At 40.7% G+C, this 26664-nt stretch overlaps 3 protein-coding genes across 8 annotated transcripts in view; 1 reads left to right on the top strand and 2 right to left on the bottom strand.

Annotated features, from left to right (window-relative positions):
* Positions 1-7526, bottom strand: part of nemf (nuclear export mediator factor) — a 15396-nt gene extending 7870 nt beyond the window's left edge. Inside the window, 16 exon segments of the mRNA XM_008401902.2 lie at positions 71-244; positions 891-979; positions 1054-1117; positions 1220-1387; positions 1461-1669; positions 2603-2743; positions 2813-2888; positions 2953-3023; positions 3458-3531; positions 3638-3727; positions 4625-4692; positions 4765-4913; positions 4988-5113; positions 6317-6419; positions 7157-7225; positions 7345-7526. Coding sequence (XP_008400124.1) covers positions 71-244; positions 891-979; positions 1054-1117; positions 1220-1387; positions 1461-1669; positions 2603-2743; positions 2813-2888; positions 2953-3023; positions 3458-3531; positions 3638-3727; positions 4625-4692; positions 4765-4913; positions 4988-5113; positions 6317-6419; positions 7157-7225; positions 7345-7403 — 1730 coding nt within the window. The 5' untranslated portion in view covers positions 7404-7526.
* An 830-nt stretch (positions 7527-8356) lies between these two features.
* On the top strand, positions 8357-16536 carry mok (MOK protein kinase). Of its 4 annotated transcripts, none has more exons than XM_008401905.2 (12): positions 8357-8661; positions 10025-10139; positions 11424-11513; positions 11582-11652; positions 11728-11806; positions 11905-11953; positions 12472-12650; positions 12722-12823; positions 14045-14218; positions 14639-14789; positions 14863-15048; positions 15899-16536. In XM_008401905.2, the coding sequence occupies exons 1-12, from the start codon at positions 8409-8411 to the stop codon at positions 15974-15976; spliced, it is 1527 nt and encodes a 508-aa protein (XP_008400127.2). In that variant the 5' UTR covers positions 8357-8408; the 3' UTR covers positions 15977-16536. The 4 variants fall into 4 exon arrangements, with proteins under 4 accessions (XP_008400127.2, XP_008400126.2, XP_008400125.2 ...); XM_008401904.2 differs by having other exon boundaries at positions 12466-12650; XM_008401906.2 differs by lacking the exon at positions 8357-8661 and adding an exon at positions 8676-9030 and having other exon boundaries at positions 12466-12650.
* Positions 16537-18122: 1586 nt separating this feature from the next.
* wdr20a (WD repeat domain 20a) lies at positions 18123-25718 on the bottom strand. 3 transcript variants are annotated; one of them, XM_008401900.2, is made up of 4 exons: positions 25427-25718; positions 22275-22457; positions 20381-21697; positions 18123-18954 (listed from the first exon to the last, which is right to left on the bottom strand). In XM_008401900.2, exons 1-4 carry the CDS (start codon positions 25688-25690, stop codon positions 18901-18903), a joined length of 1818 nt encoding a protein of 605 aa, XP_008400122.1. In that variant the 5' UTR covers positions 25691-25718; the 3' UTR covers positions 18123-18900. The 3 variants fall into 3 exon arrangements, with proteins under 3 accessions (XP_008400122.1, XP_008400123.1, XP_008400121.1); XM_008401901.2 differs by having other exon boundaries at positions 20491-21697; XM_008401899.1 differs by having other exon boundaries at positions 18860-19234.
* Positions 25719-26664: the final 946 nt, after the last annotated feature.

Below are 26664 nucleotides of genomic sequence, written 5' to 3'. Positions count from 1 at the left end.
AGCTACAGGTCAGAGGTCAGAGCTACAAGTCAGAGGTCAGAGCTACAGGTCAGAGCTACAGGTCAGAGGTCAGAGCAACAGGTCAGAGCTTCAGGTCAGAGGTCAGAGGTGCAGGTCAGAGGTCAAGCAGGCGGCCTCACCTGAGCGAAGGTAGCGCTTGACGATCATCTCGTTCTGCTGCTGGTCCCTCCCTGCGATCACCAGGTAGTTCTCAGAGCTGATGAACCACAGGAACTTCTCAAACCTGAGGAACGGAGGAAACTGCCGGTTGATCGAGTTTCTCCAGAATATTCAGGTTTCAACGTTTCACACCCAGAAGCCTTCAGGGCTTTTCTGGGATCTAATGTGATCGAGCAACGCAACGAGGAGCGAAACTGAAGGGGAAGGAAAGAAACGCACCTTTTATTATTACGACTTTATTCAAATATTATGACGTTAACCTCATATTTTTACTATCTTATGCTGTTAATAACTTTATTCATACTTTAGTATTCTATTATTACTTCACTCATATATTAAGATTTAATTCTGGTAATATTTTGACATTATTTTTATATTATTACAACTTTATTGTCGTATAACTATTCGTAATAATACGACTTTACTCTAGTAATGACTTTCCCAGTATCATGACTATTGTACAATATCTCATATTTTTATGTTATTGATATATTCTACTGATTGATTCTCATATTAATCAGATTTTTCTCTCGTATTACTGCGAGCCAGGTTCAGAACAATAACAATCATTTCTAGCCTGTTTTTAATACTTATAAATAAATGCAAACGTCTCTTCTCTGTTTTTATAGCCTTTAAGGCGTATTTATGGTTTTCCTGCTGCGCTCCGTGTCGCCGGTCATGTGAAACGTTTCCAGAACTCGCCGACCCACCAGTAGACCTTTCGGGCTTTCTGGATGGTGGTGACCGTCTGGACTTCCTTCAGGGTTTGCTGCGTTTTCTTCTCTGCAGATTTCATGGCCTGAACAATTTAAAAGGGTCGAAGGTCAAAGTAAATACGATTACAGGTTATAGTTTTATTAGCAGCTTCCCCACCTTGCCTGCAGCTTCGATGGTTTTCTGCTCCTTTTTCTCAGCGCTGCGTTTGTGGTCGTAGTATCTGAAAGAAACAATAAAACTTCATCCAGCTGAAGGATTTTAAGGATTTTAAGGATTTTAATCATAAATCCTGAATTTTCGGAGCCGTTTGCTGCAGATGAACCTCTTGGCGTTGGCGTACGCAGACAGGCCCAGATCCACATCCACCAGCATCGGCTTGTTCCTCTGCAGCTTCCTGTTCTGCCCTTTATTCTTGTTTTTCTTTCCTTTCTCCTCCACTCTGATCTTCTCCTCCTCTTTCTCCTGCTCTTCATCAGAAACGTAGGGATTTCTGTGGAGATGACGGCGGAGGTGAGTGCGATCCTGTGAAGCGGCCGTTGGTCTGCAGATCAGCAGCAGCGTACTTCAGCAGCATGGTGATGTGGTTGGTTTGCAGCTTCAGCTCCTTGATGGCGCAGGCCACCGGGTCGCCGGACGCCTGCGCTTCCTTCACGATGGCGCCGATTTCCGTCCAGTCCACCTGATTGGCCAGCGCGCTGCGCACCACCTGCAGCGCCCGCTCCACCACCGCCAGGTTCATCTCCACCAGCTCGCCCTTCACTCTGTCCACTTCCTGTCACACACATTCGGCTGAATCCATCCGCCACACAATATAGACTAAAACAGGGGTGTCCAAAGTGAGGCCCGGGGGCCGTTTGAGGCCCTCGGAATGATTCCATGTGGCCCTTTTTGGATTTGTAGAGTAGAATTCGTCCCATTTTCTGCTTTCATTTTAATCTAAGAGTACATGCTACCACAAACATCCATAACTCTAATAAGAGTTTTGATTTAAACAGATTTGTTTAAAATAAGTGTTTTTCTAAGTGGGGCCTCCAGAGGGCGCTGTGGGGCCTCAAAAGGTTGGAGGAAACATGAGAAAAATAAAACGCAAAAATTAAAAACAAAAAATCTTAAATTCTTACAGTCTTCATAATTTTTCTTTTCTGTTACTCAGTCTTTTTTTTAAATAAAATATAAGTTAAAATGATTTATTTCAATGTTTTCTGATTGATAACTAAATTTATCAAAGCAAAAAATTTAAAAGTTTCTGACAAGAAAAAGACCAAAAAACCATAAAAACCACGAAAACTGTGGGAATAAAATAAAATCTGATGTGATTCATATAAAATATTATATATTTTTATTATCTGGTTATTATTAAACATAATATTTAATAATAACATTTTGAGGCAGAAGTTATGCTAAATGAATGTAATAATTAGTGAAAAAAGAACAATGAATAAACATTTCACAGATTTGTCTTTGGCTCCTGGCCACAGCTTAATGCTCTTTGGGGAAAAGTTTGTACACCCCTGACATAAAAATCATCCAAACTGACATTTAAATGCTTTTTATACAGAAATCAGGACATTAAAATATTCATTAAATCATTAAAATATTCAGCTTTTAGTTGGTTTTTAGAATTGTTGACTTCTCTTAGCTCTACAGCTGTGGCTCCTGTAGCATAAAGTTTGTACACCCCTGGCCCGAGAGGAGCCGGTTTTACCTGCGCTTGGTGCAGCGCCTCCAGCCGCTGCTCATGGTCCTTCTTCACGTTCTCCAGCTTCTTCAGAGCCTGCTTCTCCTGCTGCAGGGCCTTCATGTCGATCTTCTGGCTCTCCATCTTGGAAAAAAACTCGTCCACCGCCTGCAGACAAACGACTTCTGTCAGCGTTCTCTCGTCACGGCAGGAAGCTATCGATCAGGTGATACCGGCCTTGTCGAACGTCTCAAACTCCAGGTGGGGGCTGTTGGTGTGCTGGGCGAAGAGGAACGGGTGGAACTCGTCGTACCTGAGAGAGGAAAACGTTACTGGAGCTGAACTGAAGGAAACCGACCAGCAGGGAGGAAACGCACGTCAGCAGATCTTCACCGGGTTTCCCAGGAGCCAAGCTGGGTTTCTTCTCTCTCTTCTGAATGATGAAACCCTGATTACAGCAGAAAAACTGTATGAATGGAAAATGTGAAACTAAGAAGAACAAAGTTTTAGAAAACACCGAAACTTTTCACATTTCATGAGGTTAAATGTGAAACAGACCCACACAAAGCAGGACGTACGTTTTATTTAACAAATCAAAATGTGAGCTACAATAAAATGCTTTAAATCTAATGTCTTCAACATGGGGGTCGCAACCCACAGGAGGGTCGCAGCAGTTCTGCAGGAGGGTCAGAAGATTTCTGATTAATTAGATATTTGTGTTTATTTTTTAAAAATTCAAAGTTATGTCTTTAAATTTACACTAACTTGAATCCAAACATAAACTAAAAACGTATTTCAGGCAGAATTAAAATATTTTAGCAAAAATCTGTTGATTATGCTAAAAACAGACAGAATCTCAGCAGGACGTCATATTTTACTCACTTTTCCGCTGAATTTCTCCGTTTTGTCCATGTACGTCTCAGCGAGCTGCAGAGCCTCCAGGATTTTAGGAGCAACTGAGAAACAAATGAAATAAAACGCAGCTTGTTCACTGATGTGATGGAAGGAAAATTTGATGGAAGGAAAAAAGCAGACGGAAAGTTCCTGCTGGCCCCGGCGTACCTTCAGCGACGTCGACCTGACTGTCGACTTTTAAGGAGCCTGGCAGGCCGGCTTCCATCAGACTGTGTTCAATCAGAATGGCTCCGTAGGCTGGAGGGAAAATGACTCATTCTGTTAAATAATCAACAGATTTACAGCTGAATAAAACTCTTTTTCCTTCAGGATGGGAGAATAAAGTCATGAATTCAGATTAGCATCGAAGCTCAGCCTCAATCAGGAGAATCTGTAACGTAATGTCATAATAAAACAATATTTGTTTCTCTCTATTGGAACATTTAGCAAATAATCATGACTGACCTAAAACTGGAAGTTTAGTCTGAGGCTGCAGATCATGATTATTTTAGTCATTTATTTTATTTTTTTTGATTAATTGGATTTTAAAATTGCCACGTCTGCAGATTTTTAAGCCTTTTCTTGTACAATATTAAAAATACTTTAAAAGATGCTAAATCCATGTACTTTTTCTACAGTTTGAGTTTGTTGCTCTTTTACAACATTTTTATTTTGTATTCTCCAGTTAACGATTGATTGATTGTTTTCTAAATTAATTAATAAGTAATAAATCAATTAATCACATTAAAAATTAAACAAGTTTGATTATTTTCATTCACATAATAGTTTGTTTTTCTCTCTTTTTTTAACCAAACCTGGAAAACAAAATTCTTCAGCCTGGTGATTGAAACTAAAGTTTATTAACCTTTAAATTAAAGATTATTAACCTTTAATTTCAAATGTGTGCTGCGATTATTACATCATTATTGTTACATTACTTCAAAAAAGTCTCATAACAACCTTATAATTTATGGGACAATTTATCATCCAGGAAAATTAGCTACCATAACTTTCAGTCCCAGTTCAGATTATTGGAAAATGAGAACAACTGTTTGTGTTTTAATCCAGAGTATGTAAATATCTGGTTCCAACTGAAAGTTTCCATAAATTATTACTGATTGAGTCTCTAGACATGATGAAGTGGAAAATACTCACGCAGATGAGGGTTCAGGACTTTCTTCACCTGCTCTCCATGTGGAGCTTTGCTCAGGATTTCTGACAGCCTGCGGAACATTTAGACGCGTTTCCATTGGTTACGGCTCAGTGGATTATGGGATGTTTATGACTGGCGCTACCTGTCCAGAGTGATGAGCGGTTCTGGCGGCCGGGCGCTCTCCACCGGGTACCGCTCCCTCACCGCTATCTTCACGTCTTCGGCCTCGGCGGTGCGAAACCTCAGCAGGTTCAGGATGGTGTACTCGTGATCCGCCAGGATGATGTTACCCTGGTGGACAAACAGCCGGGTCAGCGTGTTCGGTACCAGCACCACACCTGTAGTGGTTCTGAAACTGTTCTGACCCTGTCGTAGAGTTCGACGATCAGGTGGTAGGCGGCTTCGTCGGAACCGAACTGGATGTCGACGATCCTGTCGATTCCCAGCTGCTTGACCTGAATCAGCCGCCGGCCTTTCAGATGCTTCCGGCACTACGGAGCAAAAACAGCTGCTTCTATTTTCAGATTCAACTCAGTGAAGGAAAAAACGATCAAATGTGGGAAATTATGACTTTAAATATCCAAATTCACTCAAAGACGGAAAAATAAAAACACAAACGCAGCTGCATTGAGTTAATGTTCGAATGTTACAGTCGATTTTACTGAACATGAATGAATGATTAATAATGAGAAGGAAATAATTTCAACCCTGAGTCAACAGCTGCAGGTGTTTCTAACAGCTTTATGCGTCTTTGGCTAAAAAATAAAAAACATCTAATACTATAAATTGGGATATAATAATAAACACATCATGTATTTTTTTTTATTTAGCAATTTTTAGTTTATTCCTGAAATGTTTGCACTGAATTCCCACAAAGAATTATAGTACAGTCACACACTAATAATATACTTTAAGATCTGTTTTTCTTGTCATTAGGTTGGAGCTGCTGCCTCTCCAGCTAACGTTCCGGGTGAGAGGAGGGGTCACCTGGACAGGTCACCAGTCTGTCGCAGGGCAACACAGAGACACACAACCATGCACACACACACTCACACCTAGGGGCAATTTGGAGAGGCCAATTAACCTGACAGTCATGTTTTTGGACTGTGGGAGGAAACCAGAGTACCTGGAGAAAACCCACCATGCACAGGGAGAACATGGAGACTCCATGCAGAAAGACCGGGAATCGAACCCAGAACCTTCTTGCTGCAAGGCAACAGCTCTACCAACTGCGCCACTGTACAGCCGGTTGGAATGCAAGTGAATTTTAATTTTTGACATATTTTTTATCCCATAGAAGAAAAAATAAATCTATCCTCTTTGCTAAATTTTATGTTTGTTTTAAATCCTAAAAATAGAAAAAATTTTGGATTTTTGAAAAATCTGATAAATTTCCTATACTAGATATTTATCTAAAATTATAAGTTGTCTTTTCAAAAACATTTGTAGCTCTAAGCTAATATTATTTGGCTGCCCTGAAAGTACAAATGGCTAATTTAATTCTTTATATTTTGTGCAATTTTTACCTAAAATACTTATTAAAGTTAAAGATGGGTGAATTATAAACGTATAAACCATAAATCATGTTTGAAATGCATAAATATGCTTTACTTTATGTTAATAAAAACACTGATGTTTGTGATCGTAACTTTAAGGGGTATTAATAACCATGAAATGGTTGTGGAGGTTCTTACTTTCATAGCGAAGCCTGAAGGCATCATGTTCTTGGGCCATTCGAAGTCCGTAGAGTGAAAGCGGGTCCCGGACTCTATCAGCAGAACGGCTTTGCTGTCGGGCCTGAAACAGCAGCACAGCATGGGGTCAACCCTGCTCAACATGGCGGCTTAATGCCGGACATTAAACAAAACTCCAACCTGTTGCACTGTTACAGTTATTATCGCTGTAGCTCAAATGGCTGGCTGTGGCAGAACATAGTGATAAAACGTCCCCTTAAACTGTTAAGATATTAATAAATAGTTGTCTCTGCAATTAATCACAACTACTTGAAACTAAATATTTAATATCTTTTCACATTGTTTTCATTTCAGACAAAAAAATGCTTTGATTGATTGATAAAATAATATTTAGACACAACTGGTATTGTGAAAGTTTTATTAATGTGGCCACATAAAAACATAAGACGGGCAGGATTTGGCCCCTAGGCCTTAACTTTGATACATGTGTTCTACATAATGTGCTAAAATGTACTTTTTGCGCTTATTTAAAATTAATTAAAGGTTTGAAATGTGTGCTGTAATTCATCAATCCTCTTGGATTAAGAAGCTTTTACATGTTCTGGTCTTGAGAAAGAAATGAGAGAAAATCAGATAATTCTTAGTTAAATATCTGCCCTTATAAATAGCATTAGAAACAAAATGTTGCTTTTTATTTGTAATAATGTAGTCACGATAAACTATCTAGCAGAAACCCTTAACATATCAAGTAATAATTCTAGCAAAGCAGACATCCCTGTAATAGTGTCATATTCTTTATAGCAAAGGCTCATAAAACTTGAGTTTTCTAGCTTTCCTTACTTTTGGAGACGGATCAGATATGTCTTATTGTCGATGTCATAAACGTTATTCACTCTCATGCCGATGTAGCTGGAAAAGAAAGGCGATAAATAAATGAATGAGTGCTCAACATGTGTAAACAAATCAACATTAGCCTTGTTAGCAGATGGCCATGTTAGCATTAGCTCCGGCTAACAACCGTCACCTACTTGGCATTGATCTCGGCAATAACTGCCCGGATGTCCACGGTGGTAAACCTGGTTTTCATGGTGAGTTAGATCCACGTTGAAGTTTTGTTTGTAACGTAATGATTGAGAACGTTACATATCCGAAGCAGCAACAAGAAAATCATGCAGGGATTTCTGCACATGCGCAAACACACAGGTGCGAGCGACCGCACAGTGCGTCAACGTCGACGCCATATTGTGAGGGTATATTTGCGGAAACGTCCAAAAACATAGAGCAAGTGTTATGCTGGTTCTATAATAATAATAATAATAATAATAATAATAATAATAATAATAATAATAATAATAATAATAATAATAATAATAATAAAGAAAGGGTTTCAGACTGAAGTCACAAGTGTCTAACTCAAGACCTTGTGAGTTAGACACTTGTGACTAACTCACACTTGTGAGTTAGTCACAAGTGTGACTAACTCACAAGTGTGAAGTTTAATTGAATTAAACTTTATGATAACAGTTGTGTGCTTAAATATCATTTTATCAGTCAAATCTGTTTTCATTTATATAGGACCAAATTACAGCAACGTGAAAAGATAAAACTTGTTACATTTTAAGAAATACTAATCAATCATAGAGAAACTATAATGTTTTAACAACTGGTTAACAAAGTGTTACCAACTGGCCCTTTRAGGACATTCATGATCCTGATGCGACTCGAAATGAAAATGAGTTTAAATCCCTGCTTTAATCTAAACAGTTTATGATGTTTAATTTAATCTAAGTTATTACAATATTAATTCTAAAATCGACATTTATATTTTATTTAAATAGGAATCAAAAATGTGTGTTTATTTTATACTGAAAACCCAACTCTGGTGTTTCCAAGGAGAACCTGCCACTCACAACATGGCAAACGCGCTTACGCCTTCCAACCCTTAAAGAGAACTTTACGGAAGCCTATTGGGTGCAAAAATGAAATGGTCCACGCCTTTTACTCGCATCAGTCAGCATCGGTGAATAGAAAGCTTTGTACCTGACATGACCGGGCGTCTGGGAGCGTAATGCTGCTTTTATTCATCCGGTGAATGAGCAGCTTCCTTCCGATAAACCAGCGGGCTCATGTTCTGCTCTTCACCTGTCTGTGTGCACCAATGATGCACTACTCCAACTGGCTCATTGACGTGAAGAACAGGGCAAGCCTGAGAAATGCGTGCAGGACAACCCCTGACACGGACTGGATTAACAGTGTGCGGAACTACGGCGTGGAAACCCTGAACAACCTGCGGCCCAATGAGAAAACGTCAGAGGCGCTGGTCACGAGCCACCTCTGGAGAAAAGGTAAGACCGCGAATAAAGGTTCGGTTCGGTCTAATATCTGGGCCTGCAGTGATTAACAAAGCTTATCCCGCAGGAGGGGGGGTTATTGTGCCTTTAAAGTGTAATATCTCCAGCCGAGGGTCCGGGCTGCCGCGGCGGTTAGACCTCCTGTCAGAGTTCCCGTCTCCTCTTCAGGTCAGCGCGGAGGGCGAAGGCGTGCTCCGTTACCAAGGCAACGGTCAGCTAACAGGGCGCAGCAGCGGGGCTAAGCTAGCTCCAATCAGACAATTTCCGCGTCTTTTTTAGAGTTTTTATGACATGTTCTGTCTAGATACGCTGGCTATTGATATCCGACTAAAATGCGCAAGGACACAATCAAAGGAATGCACTGTAAGTACAAAAAAAAAAAAAAAAAAAAAAAAAAAGGCTGACCGGTTTATTTTTCATAATTTAACTGCTTGAAGTTTCTCGTTTTTACTTCAAATAATGCACGTTTCTGTATTGGAAGCAGATAAAGAGAAATACATAGATAAAGCGACAAAAATTAGTTTTTATTTTGTTTTTATTCAAAGTTGAATATGACTTTTTGGTGAGTGTTCGCCCTCCTTCCACTGGGGCAATAAAGCTGGGTGGGAAAGGTCGCTTTAAAAATAACAACAACAACAAAATAAATAAAATACAGTACGAATAATTTAGATTTCAACTTACAAATCTGCCTCAAAGTGACCAAATGAGCATGTCATTCAGAACAAATTTGTCATAAATTCAGGGATTTAAAGAATTATTTGATGTAGATGGACAGATGTATTGTTTTACCTGGTAAAAATGTGTAAAAATCCTCAAAATAAACACATTTCGCAAAATCTAGTCATAGATGTAGTGAATGAATGACTCAGTACCAAAATGTGACAAATTAAATAACCTGTGGTAAATTTTTGGCACCTCTGCTGTCAGTACTTTGGAGAACCAACACTAAATTGACCACAGGTACAATATCTTTCTCACCAAAATCTAAAAAAAGAAAAAAAAGCTAAATCGTTTTTAATTAATTTAATGAACAGGACGATTAAATTGAGGTTTTTCAGGATTTGACCTGCTGATCAGAGCCGATGAGCTGAAAACTTGTCAATCGATTGATGGATTACACATTGATTGTGTCTGCTTTCTAAACCCTTTCAACTCACTTCCTGCTATGGGACGTTGTTTCTTTCCACTGTCGCCACATGCTTGCTCAGGAAGAGGGCTTTTTACCAAATAACATCAACTGAACTTGTGTTGTTTCATAACAATGACAGAAGGTGACTGTATGCATTTGAGTCTGTCTATATGATGCGTTTGTACTGTTATGTATTAACATGATTATTTATTATTACCATGACTGCAGGTTATAAAATAATCAAGAAAATTGGAGAGGGCACCTTTTCTGAGGTGCTGAAAGCTCAGAACCTTAAAGATGGGAAGTTTTATGCGTGTAAAACCATGAAGCAGACAATTAACAGGTGTGTTCTTCACTTTAAATTCTGATTAATGTGGATTTTTTTATTTTTACTTTGACTTTGAAGTTGTACATTAGTTGAAGAATGTTTTATATAATTTAATATAGTGCAGAATATTACTGCAAATATCTTATAGTGTGTGGACATTAGCATAAACGTTTGTATGTTCACCCCTTAGGTCGCATGTGTTTCATCTTTCTCATTAGCCTCCTGAATTTCGGGATGGCAGCCATTTTTCAAGATGGCCGCCGATTCCAAGCCTTTAAACCACTTATATCGTCATAAAATGTTGTGCATTTTCATGACTTTGATTAGCTTTATGTCAGATCTTATGTTTTCAACTGTGGTGAAYTTATTCATAAAACTTTAATCCAATCCAATTTAAAAAATACTTTATTTATTGAAGGAAGCACAAAGCATACATAAAAATAATAACATAAAATGAGCAAATGGTGATATTAAGTGTTTTTAAAGTAACATATAGCAAAGATGATAGTTTATGACAAACTTTGTGGCAGTCATCTTAATGGTCACCGTTATCTTCTGCTATTCTTTTAAAATATGTTTAGCATTAGCTTCTGCTAGGTTTTTATGCAGGTAGCAGTTTTGTGTTAGCTTCCACTCATTTTTAATAATAATAATTTAGCTTTTTGGCATCGGCTTTCACTATTTTTTTTATGTGCTTAGCGATACCTGTCGCTTATTTTGTATTCATCTGGCAGCTAGCAGGTTAGCATTAGCAGAGCCAAGATTCTTGCTCAGCAAGCTGGTGGTTAGTGAATCTAACCTACTGGTTAGCTGTGTAAACACATATTCTCCATTACATCAACGGTGGACATCTACTAAAAATGCCCACCAGGAAAAGGAAATACTACATCAAGGAAGTATGTAGGATTTCTATGGTTCAAAATATGTAGACTGTGATTTGACACCAAACAAATTCATCTAATTGGTCATTTTAGTAAAAAAAAAAAAAAAAAGATTACAACCATGGTGGAGATCTAGAAAATAAAAAAAATATATATTGTTAAAAAAATATCTTGATGGCAACAATTATGATTTGACACCAAAAATATTACTCCATGATAAATATAGTCAAGTGCAAGAATACATTTTCCTTGACGACCATCTTGAAAAATGGACGCCATATTGAATTTTTTTTTAAACAAGCAAACAAAATATCTGTGCCAATGTAGGTTGTTGTATCCTCATGTGAAATTATGTGTTCAGTATAATTGAAATATTCAGTTATCTGCTTCACCAATACTAACATCATTTGATTTGAAGTCTGGAAAAGGCCAACAACCTGCGGGAAGTCCAGGCCATGAAGCGGCTCAGCCCTCACGCCAACATCATCCAGCTGCATGAGCTGATATAGTGAGTCTTCCTCACAGCCACATATTCACCTGCCATGTGGGTCGTATTAATTTAACCCAATGTTTCAGTGACAAAGGAACAGGAACAGTGTCTCTGATATGCGAACTGATGGAGATGAACATCTATGAGCTCATACAAGGTAGGACGGCTCAGGAAAACACTGTGTGTCCTCACTGGAGCTGGATGTGCTCAGAGGAGGTTTGTGGCTCTGCAGGAAGGAGGACGCCTCTGCCTGACCAGACAGTGAAGAGCTACATGTACCAGCTGTGCAGGTCCCTGGAGCACATGCACAGGTGCAGCACAGCTGATTAGATTAAAAATAATCAAAGTCTGATTAGATTAAAAATAATCTGAATTTATACCTGAGGTTTTGTTCTTGTTTTTTTAACAGGTGTGGGATCTTTCATCGAGATGTAAAACCTGAAAATATCCTCATCAAGGTAAAATCACTGAAGTTTACAGAAAGGTTCAGAAACCCAACAGCTTTATGGAGTAAAACCATTTAAAACAAATTAAATCAATCAATCAATTTTATTTGTATAGCACATTTCAGATTAAAGACAATTTAACTGTCATGAAACGTAAATAAAACATCCATCCATCCATCCACACATAGCTGAAGATGAGGAGGAATTTTATTTTTCTCCATCTCACAAGTCTAAGCTATGTCTAAACCAACAAAAGGGAATAGTTTGGGAACGGCCTAGTCAAAGTCTAGAGCTAAATCTGACTGGGCTCTCTTGAGGAGATGTGTTCACAGTCTGTGGGATCTGGAGAACTTCATTAAGACAGACGTTACCTGGTCATAATCTGTCCCTCCTCCCACAGAAACCTTTGGACCAGATCCACATTTCTGTAAAACTCCTTAAATGACCCCAACATTTCAACACAGGTGTGTCAAAACCAAAGAGTCAAATTTCAGGAAACATGTTGTCACTGATTTCCTTGTGAGGTGCAGCAAAACGTTTTGAAGCTGGGCGACTTCGGCTCGTGTCGCAGTGTGTACTCCAAGCCGCCGCACACCGAGTACATCTCCACGCGTTGGTACCGGGCGCCGGAGTGCCTCCTGACCGACGGCTACTACACCCAGAAGATGGACGTCTGGAGCGCCGGCTGTGTCTTCTTTGAGATCCTGAGGTGAGGAGACGTGTCCGCCTGACCCCGCTGTCCCCCGGCGGGACGGGCGTGACCCAGTGTGTGTGTTCCAGCCTGAGCCCTCTCTTCCCTGGAGCCAACGAGTTGGACCAGGTGGCCAAGATCCACAACGTGTTGGGGACGCCAGATCAAAGTCTGCTGCAGAAGTTCAAACAGTGAGTCCAAAACGCCCGACTGCACAAAAGTATTCACACCGTTTTTACTTTTTACGCTTTTTTTCACATTCTAAACCAGGGGTGGGCAACTCCAGGTCTGGAGGGCCTCCTGCAACTTTTAGATGTGTCTCTACTTCAACACACCTGAGTCAAATAATGAGGTCGTTAGCAGGACTCTGGAGAACCTGCCTGCACTGAGGAGGTGATTCAGCTGTTGGATTCAAGAGTGTTGGACCAGGGAGACGTCTAAGAGCTGCAGGACTCCGGCCCTCCAGGACCAGGACTGCCCCCCCCTGCTCTAAACAATGAGGCTGACATTTTTGTCCAGTTCTACCACAGATTTCCAGTAAACTTTGTAATGCATGAAACATTCTTTATTCTTTACATTCTTTGTTAGCTAGTCATGCTAACCCTGGAGCGCTAATCAGAGACATTAGCTCTGCTAATGCTAAAGTGCTAATTCCAGTCATGTTCACACACCATGTGTCAGCAGCATGTTACATATTTTTCTGTGTACTTCATTTGTTTGCTGTTTTCTTGCCACATGCTCAATAAAATGTATTTAAAAGTAAATAGAAAACATAAGGAGAGGAAATGGAACTGAATATGAACATCTAACTTGAAGAATTATAATAATACAGATGTTGAACTTTATTCAGCTGACAGTTTACAAACCAGCAAAGTAAATTAGTGCTTTAGAGTTTATAATTAATTTAGGGGAAGCTAAGTTTGCTAATTGTTTTCAAAGTCTGCAAAATGTTAAAGCACTAAATGAGAATCTAGTGTATTAGTGGAAGTCTGCCCACCACTGTAAATTATACACAGCATATCACTTTTATTCTGTGTGCAAATATAAATACAAAAGTGATGCCCCAATATTGCCATGAACTGCTGTTTAGTGTTATTAACAGAAATTTGCTCTCTGAATGTGTTAATTTCTGTCTGTAATATATTATTTTTATTCGTTACAAGTTGAATTCATGTTAATGTGGATTTAAAGGCATAACTTTGATTATAAAAATCTATACAGAAATGTCTAATTAATCAGAAATATTGCGGCGCTGATGTCGAGCCTAACCCTGCATTAAACTGACCGGTCTGCTTCATCACCATGACGCTCATCATTCTCTGGTTTCTGGTTGTAATCAGACGAAACCTGATGAGGGCAGCACGTATAGACATAGAGTCAGTAGATCTAACTCACTTTTTTCCTGCTGTTAGGTCGAGAGCGATGCAATTCAACTTCCCCCCAAAGAAAGGAACGGGCATCTCGCGGCTGCTGCCCAGCTGCCCGGCGCCGGCCATCTCTCTGCTTTACCAGATGTTGGCCTACGACCCAGACGAGCGCATCGCCGCAGACACCGCCCTGAAGCACACCTACTTCAGGGAAATCAGGTGCAAATCTAACCATTACTTTAGATATCAATTAATCTACCGATTATTTTGACTATTGTTAAAAATTGCCACATTCTGCAGAGGCCCAGCCCGTTACTTAGCAACCAGCTGATTTTACCACTTGGTTGTGCAGGAGGCTCTGCTAATGCTTTTCAAAGATGGGTGGCTGTGTAATTGAGCATCTGTTTCAGCCATTTTCAGGTGTGTAAGCGTTGAGCAGGGGGGCGTGGCCAGCTGCAGCTTATTTGGATTTAAAGTGACAAGATGCCTTAAAACAGCCAAAAATAGGCAGAGCGATGCAGACTGAAATCTCATCATCCAGGAATAATTTAGTGCTGTTTGGGTGTTCATAGATCTAACCTGTTCAAGGAAGCACAACAGGCCACCTTTAAGAAGAAAACTGTTGGTTTTGTGTTTCAGGATCGGAGAGAAGAAATCAGAGACGCTTCAGAGGATTTCTGAGAACGTGGACGGGAAGGGAAACACCGTGAAGTCGACGCACAGCTGGCGACTGACCAAACTGGGCAAACAGCTGAGAGGAAGACAGCCCAGACAGACGCCTCTAGTAAACGTAAGCCTTCAACAAACCCGGCAGGTCGGCCCGAGAAACGGACCAATCAGTGAAAAGCTGCTTCTCTCCTCAGCACAACCCGAAGCGAGCGGCGGACCCCCACAGCCGGAGGAACGCCCCCCACCTGGTGCAGCTGCCCAGACTCAACATGACCGCTCACGGACATCAGTTTCCGTTCCCTTTCTCTGCCGTTCCTGCTTTTACCCTCAACCACAAGCCGACACTGCCGCCCATCTCACCAAAAAAGTGCCAGCCACAGGTGCTGAAGGCCCCGTCCACACAGAGACGACTTTCGGTGAATCCGTAAAGGTTTTTTGTCGTTCAGGCTGAGCGTCCGCACGGATTGGGCGTCTTGAGACCAGAAACAATCAGTTTTTAAACCGAATGCATTTCAGAACGCTGGTTTCATGTTTCCATTTGGCTTGTCTTTTTTAAACGATGACTAATATTTATTTATTTTATCTCATTGTTTTGTGGTACCAATTATATGATGGTGTATGAAGGCCATTACAGGGAGAAAAAAGAAACCAAAGCACTGCTGAGTTTGAAAAGTCAAAAATGTGGTAAAAAGAAACCCAACATTTTTTAGATCCATCTCAGACATTTTCTTGAAAAAACGTGGGAATTTCTGAGTTTTAAAAGTGGAAATTGTTGAATTTTGAAACTCAGAAAAATCCTTGATTTTTTTCTAGAACATTTCTGAGATTAAGGTCAAAGTTCTGGCAGAAAATTATTCTGGTTTTCGATCTACAATGGTGATAACACACCGCTGAACGTTCTAGATCACGAAGGTGCACCAGGATTTCTGTTTTCCACCACATAGTGACTCTTTCTTTACCGATTTTGACAGAATTCCAGGCATTTAGAAAGTGATTGGTTGTACAGAAACCTGCCGCTGTGCGTTTTGATGTTGTTCTCTGGCAGTCACAGCGCCACCGATTGGCCCGGCATACTTCCTACACCATTGTCATGAGGATCCTGTAGTTTAAGGCTCGTGTTTTCACCGTGTTCGTCTCTGTGTGTTCAGGCCCCAGTTGAGTCTTTTCACATCAGGAAAGCTGCTGCAGCTGCAAGCAGAAAAACATCCTGTGACCTTTTTCTCTCCACAGCCCGAGGACGAGATGCCTTGCATAACCGTGAAGAACTTCTGCATGCCACCTGTGGAGCGGGAAGGAGGAGGAACCTGAGAGCCAAAATCCAGCCGTTTCAGATTAAAATCCGCCTGCTTGAACCGGACCGACCCGCAAAACGGAGCCAAACCTGGAGGAACCTGCTACACAAGCTGCCGTCTTCTCAGCGACTGCTGGGATGGACGGCCAAAATGTGCCGCAATTCAACAAATAAATTATTCAGTTATTACGATGCTGGGGAAAAGAATTCCCTCCCGCTACAGATTTCTTCTGTTTTTGCTTTTTATTTATAACAAAAAACCGGAGCAGTGTTTAATGATTATTTCACCCATTAAGTGTAAATATACCTGGTTCTGTGTGAAAAAGTGATCAACCCCTTAAAACTAGCAGCTATTCATGATAAAAATTTGTATTTTACATGACGGACGAGGAACGTCAACCAGTCTTTGCTGCATTGTTTTAAATTTGACACAAGAGAGTGCAGACTTTGACTAGGCCACTCCAATAGAATCATGAAATGTGGTTGCTCTCAGTTGATTCACGGTTTATTACTTTCTCACATTGTGCCGAGTTGGAGAGATTTTCTCCCTTTAATGAATAAAATAATCATTTTAATACTTTCCTGTTGATCCTCGTCTGACTTTACACTTTTACGGATCATAAAATACACAAATTGTTTAATTTTTCTAATATTTAAATTAATTACATGCTAATAGTGAAAAAAGTAATTTAATAGTCAACGAGCAAAGACTGTGTTAGAGAGGAGCTGATTGGTCTGCTGGGAATCTGCTGTGGAGTTCAACCAATCAAATCTCAGTATTACATGACGTATGTAGGCGTCACGCTACGTTCACAAAGCAGCAGATTGCGAATTAAATCCCTTTACTTTCACCTTGTGACGGTGTTATCGGCTCCCATTGCTGAACATTCTCAGAATGATCGATAGAGGGCGGCGTCCATTATCACTTCCGTAAACAATGCGCTGCTGTGTGACGTCAATGCTCTTTTGCGCATGCGTTCACGCAGAAGTCGCATTTAATTTGTAGCATGAAAAAAGAAAATCGGAATTGACCAACAGCTGCTGTGTGAACGCAGCCTAACCAACCAAGATTAACTTTAACTGTATGTAATTATTTTATCATTTTAAAAACATCTGCATTTGTAATTGTGGCGCTTTTGGGCCTGAACCTGAACATATTACCATGTAATCCCCTGTATTGTCTTATGAAACGTTTAATGGTCCATATTTTCAGGTGATAGATGTTTACATCTCAGTAATATTTCAAATTATTTCCATTTTTTACCCACTGAACATTTTAGGTGTAAACTCGTGTCAGGCGAGTTTATTCATGGCTGGTTTGCAGCAAAAACCCCAAACTTGAGGGAGTTTGGATAATAAATGTGACTTCCTGTGTGGAGTGGGGCGCGATGAGGAAAGCAGCGATACGGATCATTTTTCCACATGAACCGTTTTAGTAAAATTACTTGCTGTGCCTTCAGGAAGTATTCACACCCTTAAACTTCAACACATTTTGTCATGTTACATCAAACTTCCATGAGTTTTCCTGGGATTTTGATGAAAAACAAAGTGGGAAGAATGCATCACAGTGTAACAGTGAAACATGGTAGAGGCAGCATGATGCTGAAGGGATGTGCAGACAGGAAAACATCGCAGTGGATGGGAAAATGGGCGGAGCTAAAATCAATTTCCTGGAGGGAAAATGGAGACAGATGTGCATGCCGCACTGTTCAGACTTTATGGATTATTTATACTGATGATTAAATGACAGAATATTAATTAGGTGACTTCAGTTACATTTTTTCCATTTCCTTTTGGGGTCAATAAAGTATTTTGAATGCATTAGTAAAGGAGTGAAGCTTTCCTTTTCCAGTTTGCGGCTGTTGTGCAACAAAAGGTGGAAAGTTTGACGGGTTTGAAAACTTCTGCGAGGCAATGCGAGTTTTATACCGACATTAATCTGCTGAGCCTCATACAGGCAAACAGTGACGCTGTGATGAGATAAACCGAATAAAACTTAGATTTTATCAGCAATCAGTGTGAAAAAGTTTCATTTTAATAATGTGAAAATAAAGACAATTCAACTACAACATGAAATAAAGCTGCTGTTGTGTAAAATGTATAAAACACATTGTTGCTGATTAAACTTGTCAGTGCAGAGAAATAAACAACCAGAACACAATGTATTCAAGATTATTTTAATATTATTAATATGTATACTTTAGGCTTTAGAAATATAACTATCAATGACAAAACTTCCACTGGAGTAATGGTAGTTTGCTTAGGCCCCCATCAAATCAGTTAATTACAATATACACATTATGATACAGAGCAGATTTGAATCTGAAATAATATTAAAATAAATGCTCAATAGATAAAGGTTTTAATATTTTTTAGCATTTTCTTCACCTACTGTATTAGCCATTTGTAAGTTCTTAGCACACCCAACAATGTAAAGCCATTATTTTCTTCTAATAAACTAATTTAAGTGCAAACCATTTTTCCTTTAAAAAGACTGATTGCAGCGTTTCGCCTTCAGCCGAGTGCAACAAGGCAGCCAACCCTCCGTGTCTCCATCAGAGTATAAAAAACTAAAGAAGATCAGTGCAAAGTCATTAATGGGGAGATTCTAGTCACAGGAGACAGAAGGATAAAGATGGACGTAACCGTTTTTAATGAAGTTGTTCCAAAATGTGTATTTCAGTCGGTGGTTCTGAAGGAAATAAACCGTTTGGGATAACAGTCTGAGATCTGACTCTGAACAAATATATTAATAAAAAAAAATCTAAAATGTGTTAAAAGTGAGTAGAAAAGAGAAGCGGCGCGACGGCAAAGAGGTCGCGGCGCTCCTCTAACTCCAGGAACAGACAGCAGGACCGGGAATAAAAGAAAACAGGAAAACTTGCAATGCTTGCAGGTGGAGAGCAGCATCAGACTCTGGGTTGCAGCAGAAATATTCTGGCTATACTACTGTTCCACTGGGAGAGCTGGCTTGGTTTTGGGATGACAATAAACCCTGGAAAAAGGAAAACAAGGAGATTTGCATTGGGAAAGTCAGAAATCAAGCAACAAAACAGCCCAACTTTCCATCAAACGTCTGGGAATAACGGGAGTTTTTCATCACCAAGGCACTTCCTGACTCTATGTCCGCTCCCTCAATGCTTCACAGGTCTGGATATTATTCCAAAAATATGTTAACTGCACTGGTAATCAGAGTTATCGCAGTTCAGGTTGTCATTTCAGGGGTTTAACTCGTCGTTCCTGCTGAAATGAGCTGAAGCATCATGGGAATGTTTCTAAAAAAAAAACCAAATCGCTTGAAGTCCGTCGGAACGGGACGCTTTCTGGAAGTTACTTCACTCCAGAATCAAAATRAACGTTTTTATTGGCGGCATTTCAGCTGCTTTAAAGCAAACCAACCAGGTCAAATGTATTTTTCCTCCTTAGAACAGAGATTAAATATTCTTTATGCAGATCAGGATATTAATTTATGTTTTCTCTGCTGTCAGTTAATAAATACAAACGGCTCTAAGTGACGGTGAGATTTCTGATAAATATTGGCCTCCGTTTAGCCAACCTGCCAAACTTTCTGATTTCTGAGCTGAGTTTTTATCCAACACTCAACAACGTGGCGAAAGCAGAGGAATCTTTACTCGTCTTCCTCTGGATCCCTGAACCTTTGTGAATGTTATTTTGGTAAAATTTTGGCTGTTTTGGTATAAAATTGACTAGATTTTAGGTTGAATTTGGATTTTTTTCTCCGGTTTAATCAAATCATTTCCATTTCACCTCCGTTAACCGAATATCCACCAATCTGCACACATTGGGCAAAAATAAATTAAACATTTCCTGAAATTAAAGCTAATCTGTAAATTTGAAGTTTAAACCTGAAGTTAATTTTGGTGTTTGCATATTTTAAAAAAATGTCTATGCATCACATTTCTGTGGCCATTTTTAGAAGAGCAGCAACCTGATCACTTGCTGTGTAATATTTCTACACCAATCTTTAAAAATACATTTATTTTTGTGTCCAAACTGAAGGGGAGTAAAAAAAAGATGAAAATGTGAAGAAAAATGTTGGTCTTCTGTTTTTTTTCTTGTAGAAACAGTAGAAACAGAAAAGATGTTTTGGAATAGATTCGAATTGAAAACTTTGAAAACAAATAAAATAAAATAAAGGAGCCACGTTCTGAACATGAGGATTTTCAGGCGACTCGACAAATTTCATCCCGTTTAATGATTTTTGTGACGTTTTCATTGAAACGTTTTAAACACTTCCTATGAAAGCAGTTGCACATTTAAGTTTCACCGGACGACCTGGCTGCCTGCCAAATAAAAACGTTGCTATTAAAAACCAGAGAATCCAACAGAAGCAGTTTGAGAAGGACAGACAGGAAGTCAGCACTCCAACCTCCCCACACTTCCTGTTAGAAAGAACTTACCACTTTGCCTGGCCTCGCCCATGTGCAAATAAATCCCTCCTGACAAGCAGTCACTAAACAGTCCTCTAAAAATATGAGTACAGTCAGCCTCTCGTGTGCTATTTTCTTACAGATGAGCGGCTCGAGGAGCGGCACGTCCTCCATGCGGGGGCACAGCAGCGTACCCAGCGTCTTGGCCGGGTCCGTTTTGCTCTTGCTCAGCAGGTTGAGCTTGTCGCTGCTCTTGCTGCTGATGTGACCCATGCTGTGGTTGCGTTTGTGGTCCTTGTCGTGGTGCCGCTCCTTGCGGTCGTGCAGGGAGAGCGTGGCGAACTTGCTGACGCCGGTGGCGATGGCGCTGTCCATGATGCCGCCGCCGGTGCCGCCGCCTGTGCCGGAGGTCTTGGCGGTGCTGTTGGCGGTGCCGGCCGAGTGCGGCAGGCTGTTGGAGCGCGGCAGCGTGGTGACGCCCGGTGTGTTGGCACTGTCGTTGTTTCCGTTCGTAGTGTTGCTGGAGGAGATGATGGCGGCGCCGGCGGGCGGCCCGGTGGCGTTCATCACGTTGGTGTGCGTGCGAGTCCTAGACAGGGGCAGGTGGGGGAACAGGATGTCCTCGGTGAGGTCCCACAGGCACAGCTGCGTGTCCTGGCCCACCGAGCCGAAGCGGTACGTCACGCTGACGGGCCGGCTGTCCGTGGAGTTGCGCTTGGAGAGGCGGGACTGCGTGCTGTTGGCGCGGTCCCGCCCGAACTGGACCACCTGGTCCTGGAAGTCCTCGTCGCTGCCGCTGAACTCCATGGGGTCGCTCTCCTCCACGCTGGTGGTGTAGTGGTCGAACGCCACCACGCTCACCCACGACTTGTGACCGTGTCCGCGGGCGATGACGCGGCAGTCCAGGAAGGACCAGACGGTGACCAGGTCGTCCTCGCCGCCCGCCACGATGTACTTCCCGTCGGGGCTCCAGCACACGCACAGCAGGCCGCCGAAGTAGCTCTTCATGGTGCCGTGCAGCTCCACCGCGTCGAAGTTGAAGACGCGCAGGAAGCCGTCCTGGCTCACGCAGGCCAGGAACTTCCCATCAGGCGAGAAGGCGAACTCGTTGAGCGCGCCGTCGCCGACGCTCCACTTCAGCAGCGGGTTGCGCGTGGATTTGCTCTTGCAGGTGTGGACGGAGTAGCTGTCGCCCTGCTTCAGCAGCTGGTAGTGCGGCGCCGCCGTGCCGCAGGTGTGCTCCACGTTGTACAGGTACATGCTGCCGCTGGCGTGCGACACCAGGAACAGGCTCTCTGAGCCCGGAACCCACTTCACACACGTCACCCGGGATTTATCGATCAACCTCTGGCAGCGCAGAACCGAGGGAGGGAGAGGAAGAGGGTTAGAGAAACGGAGCGAACACGAAGCAACATGCATGATGACTGTGTCACAGACGTTATCACAATAAGCAATAATGTTGTTTTCAGACCATTTTCATGGAATTGTATAAAAATGAAAGAACACATTCTAATAGATCGATAAACTTTAAATTTCAAATATCCAAAATAACCAATAAAGTAAATGGTGAAGTTTCTGTAAACAAAACTGTCCTTCAAAAATAGATCCGGTTGACACCAAAACACCAGACTGAAGACTTTTATCATCCAACGAGAGAAAGAGAAAAACAATGAATCATAAAAATGGAAATTATTGAGTTTGTTTTAAATTATATGATTAATTCAATATATTTACAAAGATTTTGTTTATACTAAGCAAACTGTCTATTTTAAGATTCCAGTTAACGATTAATCGATGACTGGATCAGTTGACGATTGTTTCAGTAATCGATCTAGCAGCGGTAAAGACCAGTGTGCTGCTGAACGTGTTTATCCAGCTGGAGATGCCGGCAGCTGCAGTGGGAACCGTCTGGTCGCCTGCCTACCTCCTCGTTGAACAGTTTGCTCGTCTCCTTCTTGATGGGGTCGATGAGCTGCACCTGTCCAGCAGAGAAGCCCACCAGCAGGGAGACGCTCTCCGCCGTGGCCGTGAGGTGGTTGAAGTCATGGCACGTGGGCTGCGTCCCTTTGTAAATGCGCTTGTCTATCGGTTTGCTCAAGTCGGCAGCCTGAAGAGAGACAGAAGTGCAAGAAATGAATGAAGAAGTGTTTTTAAAAGTCTCTCTATTGGGCCTGAACAATACAGAATACAGCAGCACTCACACTCTGCATGCTAATAATAATAATATTTGGGGTGATGATGGATTCATTAAAAGCAGCCAAAATATCTCGATTATGGAAAAAACAGTTATATTTCCTTTAATTACAACTGAATAGATTATTTGATACAGGTCCATCTCTTCCTCATGCAGCTCCGTTCTGCTTTGTCTTGTTGTTTTTGTAGAAGATAATCGATGAATCCTTTCAGTTTAATTTACAACACTAAGTGCTCAGTTAAAGCAAACCTCCAGGGATTATTCAGTGCATTATTCAGACTCATCAAGCGTTTACAGACAGGAATAAAGACTACATCACAACACAGCATCCAAACAAATACTTTCATAGCTTTCTTGATTAAAAAGGTTTTTTTTTTAAATCAGGAAAATATTTTTTAAACATTTTGAACCTTTTAGATAAATATGTCAAACCAACCAAAGCCTTTGAGTGATCTGTTCCCCTCCTGGCCTGTGGGGGCGCTGCACCAAGAACCACTGAAGGAAACGACACAGAAACCTCTGAAGACACTGAGAGCAACTTCCTTCTTCACCAGATGGAAACAAGATGGAGGATTTTAGCGGCTGGAGGATTTCTCTTTAGGCTAAAGACCAGGAGCCATTTCTGCTGCTAGCGCTAGGCTAACATGTTAGCTTTGGATATATTTACCCAGAATGCCCTGCACTGTAGTCCACTTCCTGCTTCTGGAGAGGTCTCCAGTCCGCTTAACACTCGCATATCAAACTGAACCAGAGTTTCCTTCAACTGAACCCAGACTGAGGTCTGGAGGACCAGAGGTCAGAGGTCGATTAACGTTCACACCTCAGGAAACAACTAGACATTTTAGAGAAACGGACTGGAGTTCATGTGAATGTCACCTTAAAGTTCAGCTATCGGTCAGAAAACTGCAATTGGTACCCTGCTGGTTTTTATTAAACCAATAAAAGGTTTTTATTAAACCAATTCATGTTTTCTTTGTTTCTTCCTTTTTAAATTGTTTTTAGTCCGTTTTATTTTACATGAATATATTTTTAGAATGTAAATCGTCTGGAAACAACAACAGTTTCCATCCTGCGTTTAATTTTTCCATATTTTATACTTAAAAAACAATTACAATGAACTTTAAACTTTTCCACTGCTGAACATGACACCCATTACATAAACTGACCAGGCAATGAGAATAATAACAGCAGCTGCATGTAAAGGTTACACTCTAAAACAACAATGGATGAAGATTAATGCTTAAGATCCAGACTGAATGTCTCAGGGAAGAAGATCAATAAGAAAAACTGTAAAAAAGCAACAAGTTTGGTCCAATAATCCGGCAGCCGGCACACGAGACGTTACAAAGATCACTGAAGGCTGTGAACAAGTAACTGTAGATAACCGCAGCAACAACTGCCTAATTTGTTAATGATTTAACACCCGATAGAACAGAAATGATGACTCTGCTCTTTTAACAAATGTAATCACGTTTTAAATCAGTTTTATAAAGAAAAGTCAGCTGGTCTGAGATCTGCCTCTCACCAAGCAGCTGGAAAACAACAAGAGACAGAAAACAGAAATAAATGCAGGATATAATTATTTACAATTAATATGATTTAATATTTCACTAACACAAAAGGAAGCCTTGAAGTGTTGCACCAGAAAAGACAACGATGCAACATTGATGATGTTTTCCTCACTTTGTTTTTCCACCAGTGGATGAAACATTTAGCATAAATAAATGTTTTGCATTGTTTTATTACTACATATATCATAGCATCGAGACGCTGTATACATGTGTTTCATGCTTAGTGCTAATAAGTCAGCAACACTAACACAACATTTATTTAAACAACTAAGAACTGACTATAATCTCCCGTGTGCGAAGCCAAAAAGCTCAACATAAAATCACAATCTCGTATTCACTGGCATTACGTTGTAAAGAAACAACATATTCATTAGATATGTTACTGTCAGCAAGTCTGCAAAGCTATTTATACTTTAATCACCTGATTGAATCTGTGAAGGTCCCTGAAACGTAGCTCTGCATTTACTACCGAGCGCTGCTGTTTGGAGAATTGCTTTACCAAGTAGTCTGATGAAAACTGAACTCATTTACATGATGAACTGAACCAAATGCAGCGCTTGATAACTGGGTTCAACTGGAAAGTATGTGTGATTGAACTGGGAAGGCATTTTTTGTAAAGTGCCTTGAGATGATGTATTGTGAAAAACCTAATTGAATCTTACAAACACAATATCAGGATTAGTTAATATACGTTTTATTGCTCTTTTAGATTAAATGTATTGTTTTGGCATTTTAACAGTTGCTTCCAGCCATCATAAATGTTACTGTGATCATTCTTGTGTTTTTTCTAGTCTTCTGTGTTGCACACAAGGTTGTTCTGTCTTTAACTAATTAACCTCATTATACAATTATGACTAATATTATTAGCATCAACACCCTGACGCTTTTATCGCCCCAAACTCCAATCAAACATTAATAAACCTGGAGTTATCGACACCTGTCAGTCAAAACCAACTCGGCAGCATAACTGTTGACAGCTTCTTCACAAACTGGACCTGAAGCCAAATTTATTTACGTACCAGGTCTCTCTGCCTGGAACAAAGTCGCATGTATCCCTAAAATATTCACAACCTCATAGAGGTAGTCTGAAGAAGAAGTTTAGCCTCTGAACTCGGTGGAGATGCAGCCTTAGCAAGTCGTTAGCCGGCTAACTAATAGCCTAGGCTAAGCTAATTAGCTCATGCTAACTGAGTTGAAAGTCAAGCACCTGTGAAGAGTTCTTCAACAGCGCAAATATCAGCCTAAACTTCAGCAAGAGCTGAGAAAACAGAGCCGGAATCCCCGTTGACACCAGTCCAGTCAGTACAGTACCTTTCTAACGCCTTTGTAGATGTAGAAGTAGAGCTCACGGCCCACATTGAAACAGATCCTGTCGCCGTTACCCGACTGGTCGTTGACGTTCACGAAGGAGACCTTGACGGGGTTGGAACCTTGCGAGTTGAAAGGCACCCTGTTGGGACGGCTGTATTCGGAGTGAGTGAGGAGTTTGTAGACGCCTTCCCGAGTGGTGAACTGAGTTTTAATTTCGTTCATCTCCTTCCCTCCTCCCTCCGCCGCCATCTTTGAAATTAACATTCATCCCTTTCCCCCAGGCCGGATCTTACGCACGGTCGGCAGAGGGCATTCCGACTCCACCACTCCCCCTAGCGGGGTACTACGGAACTGCAAGAAGGAGAAGTCAACTTTTAGATATTGAAATGTTATTTCTCACATATTTGTATTCCTATTTACTGCACCTGTATCTTCAATAAAATTAAATTAAAAATAATATGGCCATAATAACAAAGTACTCAAGATTCTACCAACCATATTGTTTTCAATGTTTTGGCAGTGAAAACAATATTCTTGTTCTCAAACACGAAAACATGCTTTCATGTTTTCAATATGAAAGCACTGTCCAAATATAATATGCAGCAATATTTTCACTGCCATGAAAAATATAACTGCATTATGAAAAGTATTATCATTTCCACTGCAGAATCTTACTGGACATAATGTTTATGACAGCCGTTGTTTCTGTTTTCTATGTATTTGGATTGATGACAGCACAAGAAGTAACAAGTAACAAAACCTGGGACGTATGAGCAGCTTGGACAGATTTTTACTTTAATTTTGATTAGATTTAACTGTTGCAAGTTTGTTTTGTTTTACTCCTGTTGACTCTTGTGAAATATAACACAATAAAGCCCTGATTAAATTAAAAACAATACCAACGAGCTCCTGCTGGCAGATAAGATCCTCTGGAGTCAGAAGTTTGATCTGTTTCCAGTAAATTATGAAGAGAGAAAAACTGGTTTTACATCACAAGGTCAGCACGAAACTCCCCCTGGTGGCCAGGGTGTTCTATTTCGTACCCGGAAAAAGTGACCTGAAACTTTAATATTTACCTCCACAGCTTTATTAAACCAAAAAGATATCATTTACATGTTTGTGTCCATTTTTATGTTGGACTCAATTTAATTTAATTAAATACCGAAATCTAATTATTTTTCGCCTTACTCGGAAGAAAGCAGTTTCTAAACCTCAACTATTCTGATTAAACATATCTT

The sequence above is a fragment of the Poecilia reticulata genome, unplaced genomic scaffold (genome assembly GCF_000633615.1).
Source record: "Poecilia reticulata strain Guanapo unplaced genomic scaffold, Guppy_female_1.0+MT scaffold_145, whole genome shotgun sequence".
NCBI lineage: Eukaryota > Metazoa > Chordata > Actinopteri > Cyprinodontiformes > Poeciliidae > Poecilia > Poecilia reticulata.
The sequence above is the reverse complement of the archived record's forward strand: the minus strand, read 5'-3'. Positions and strand labels throughout refer to the sequence as shown.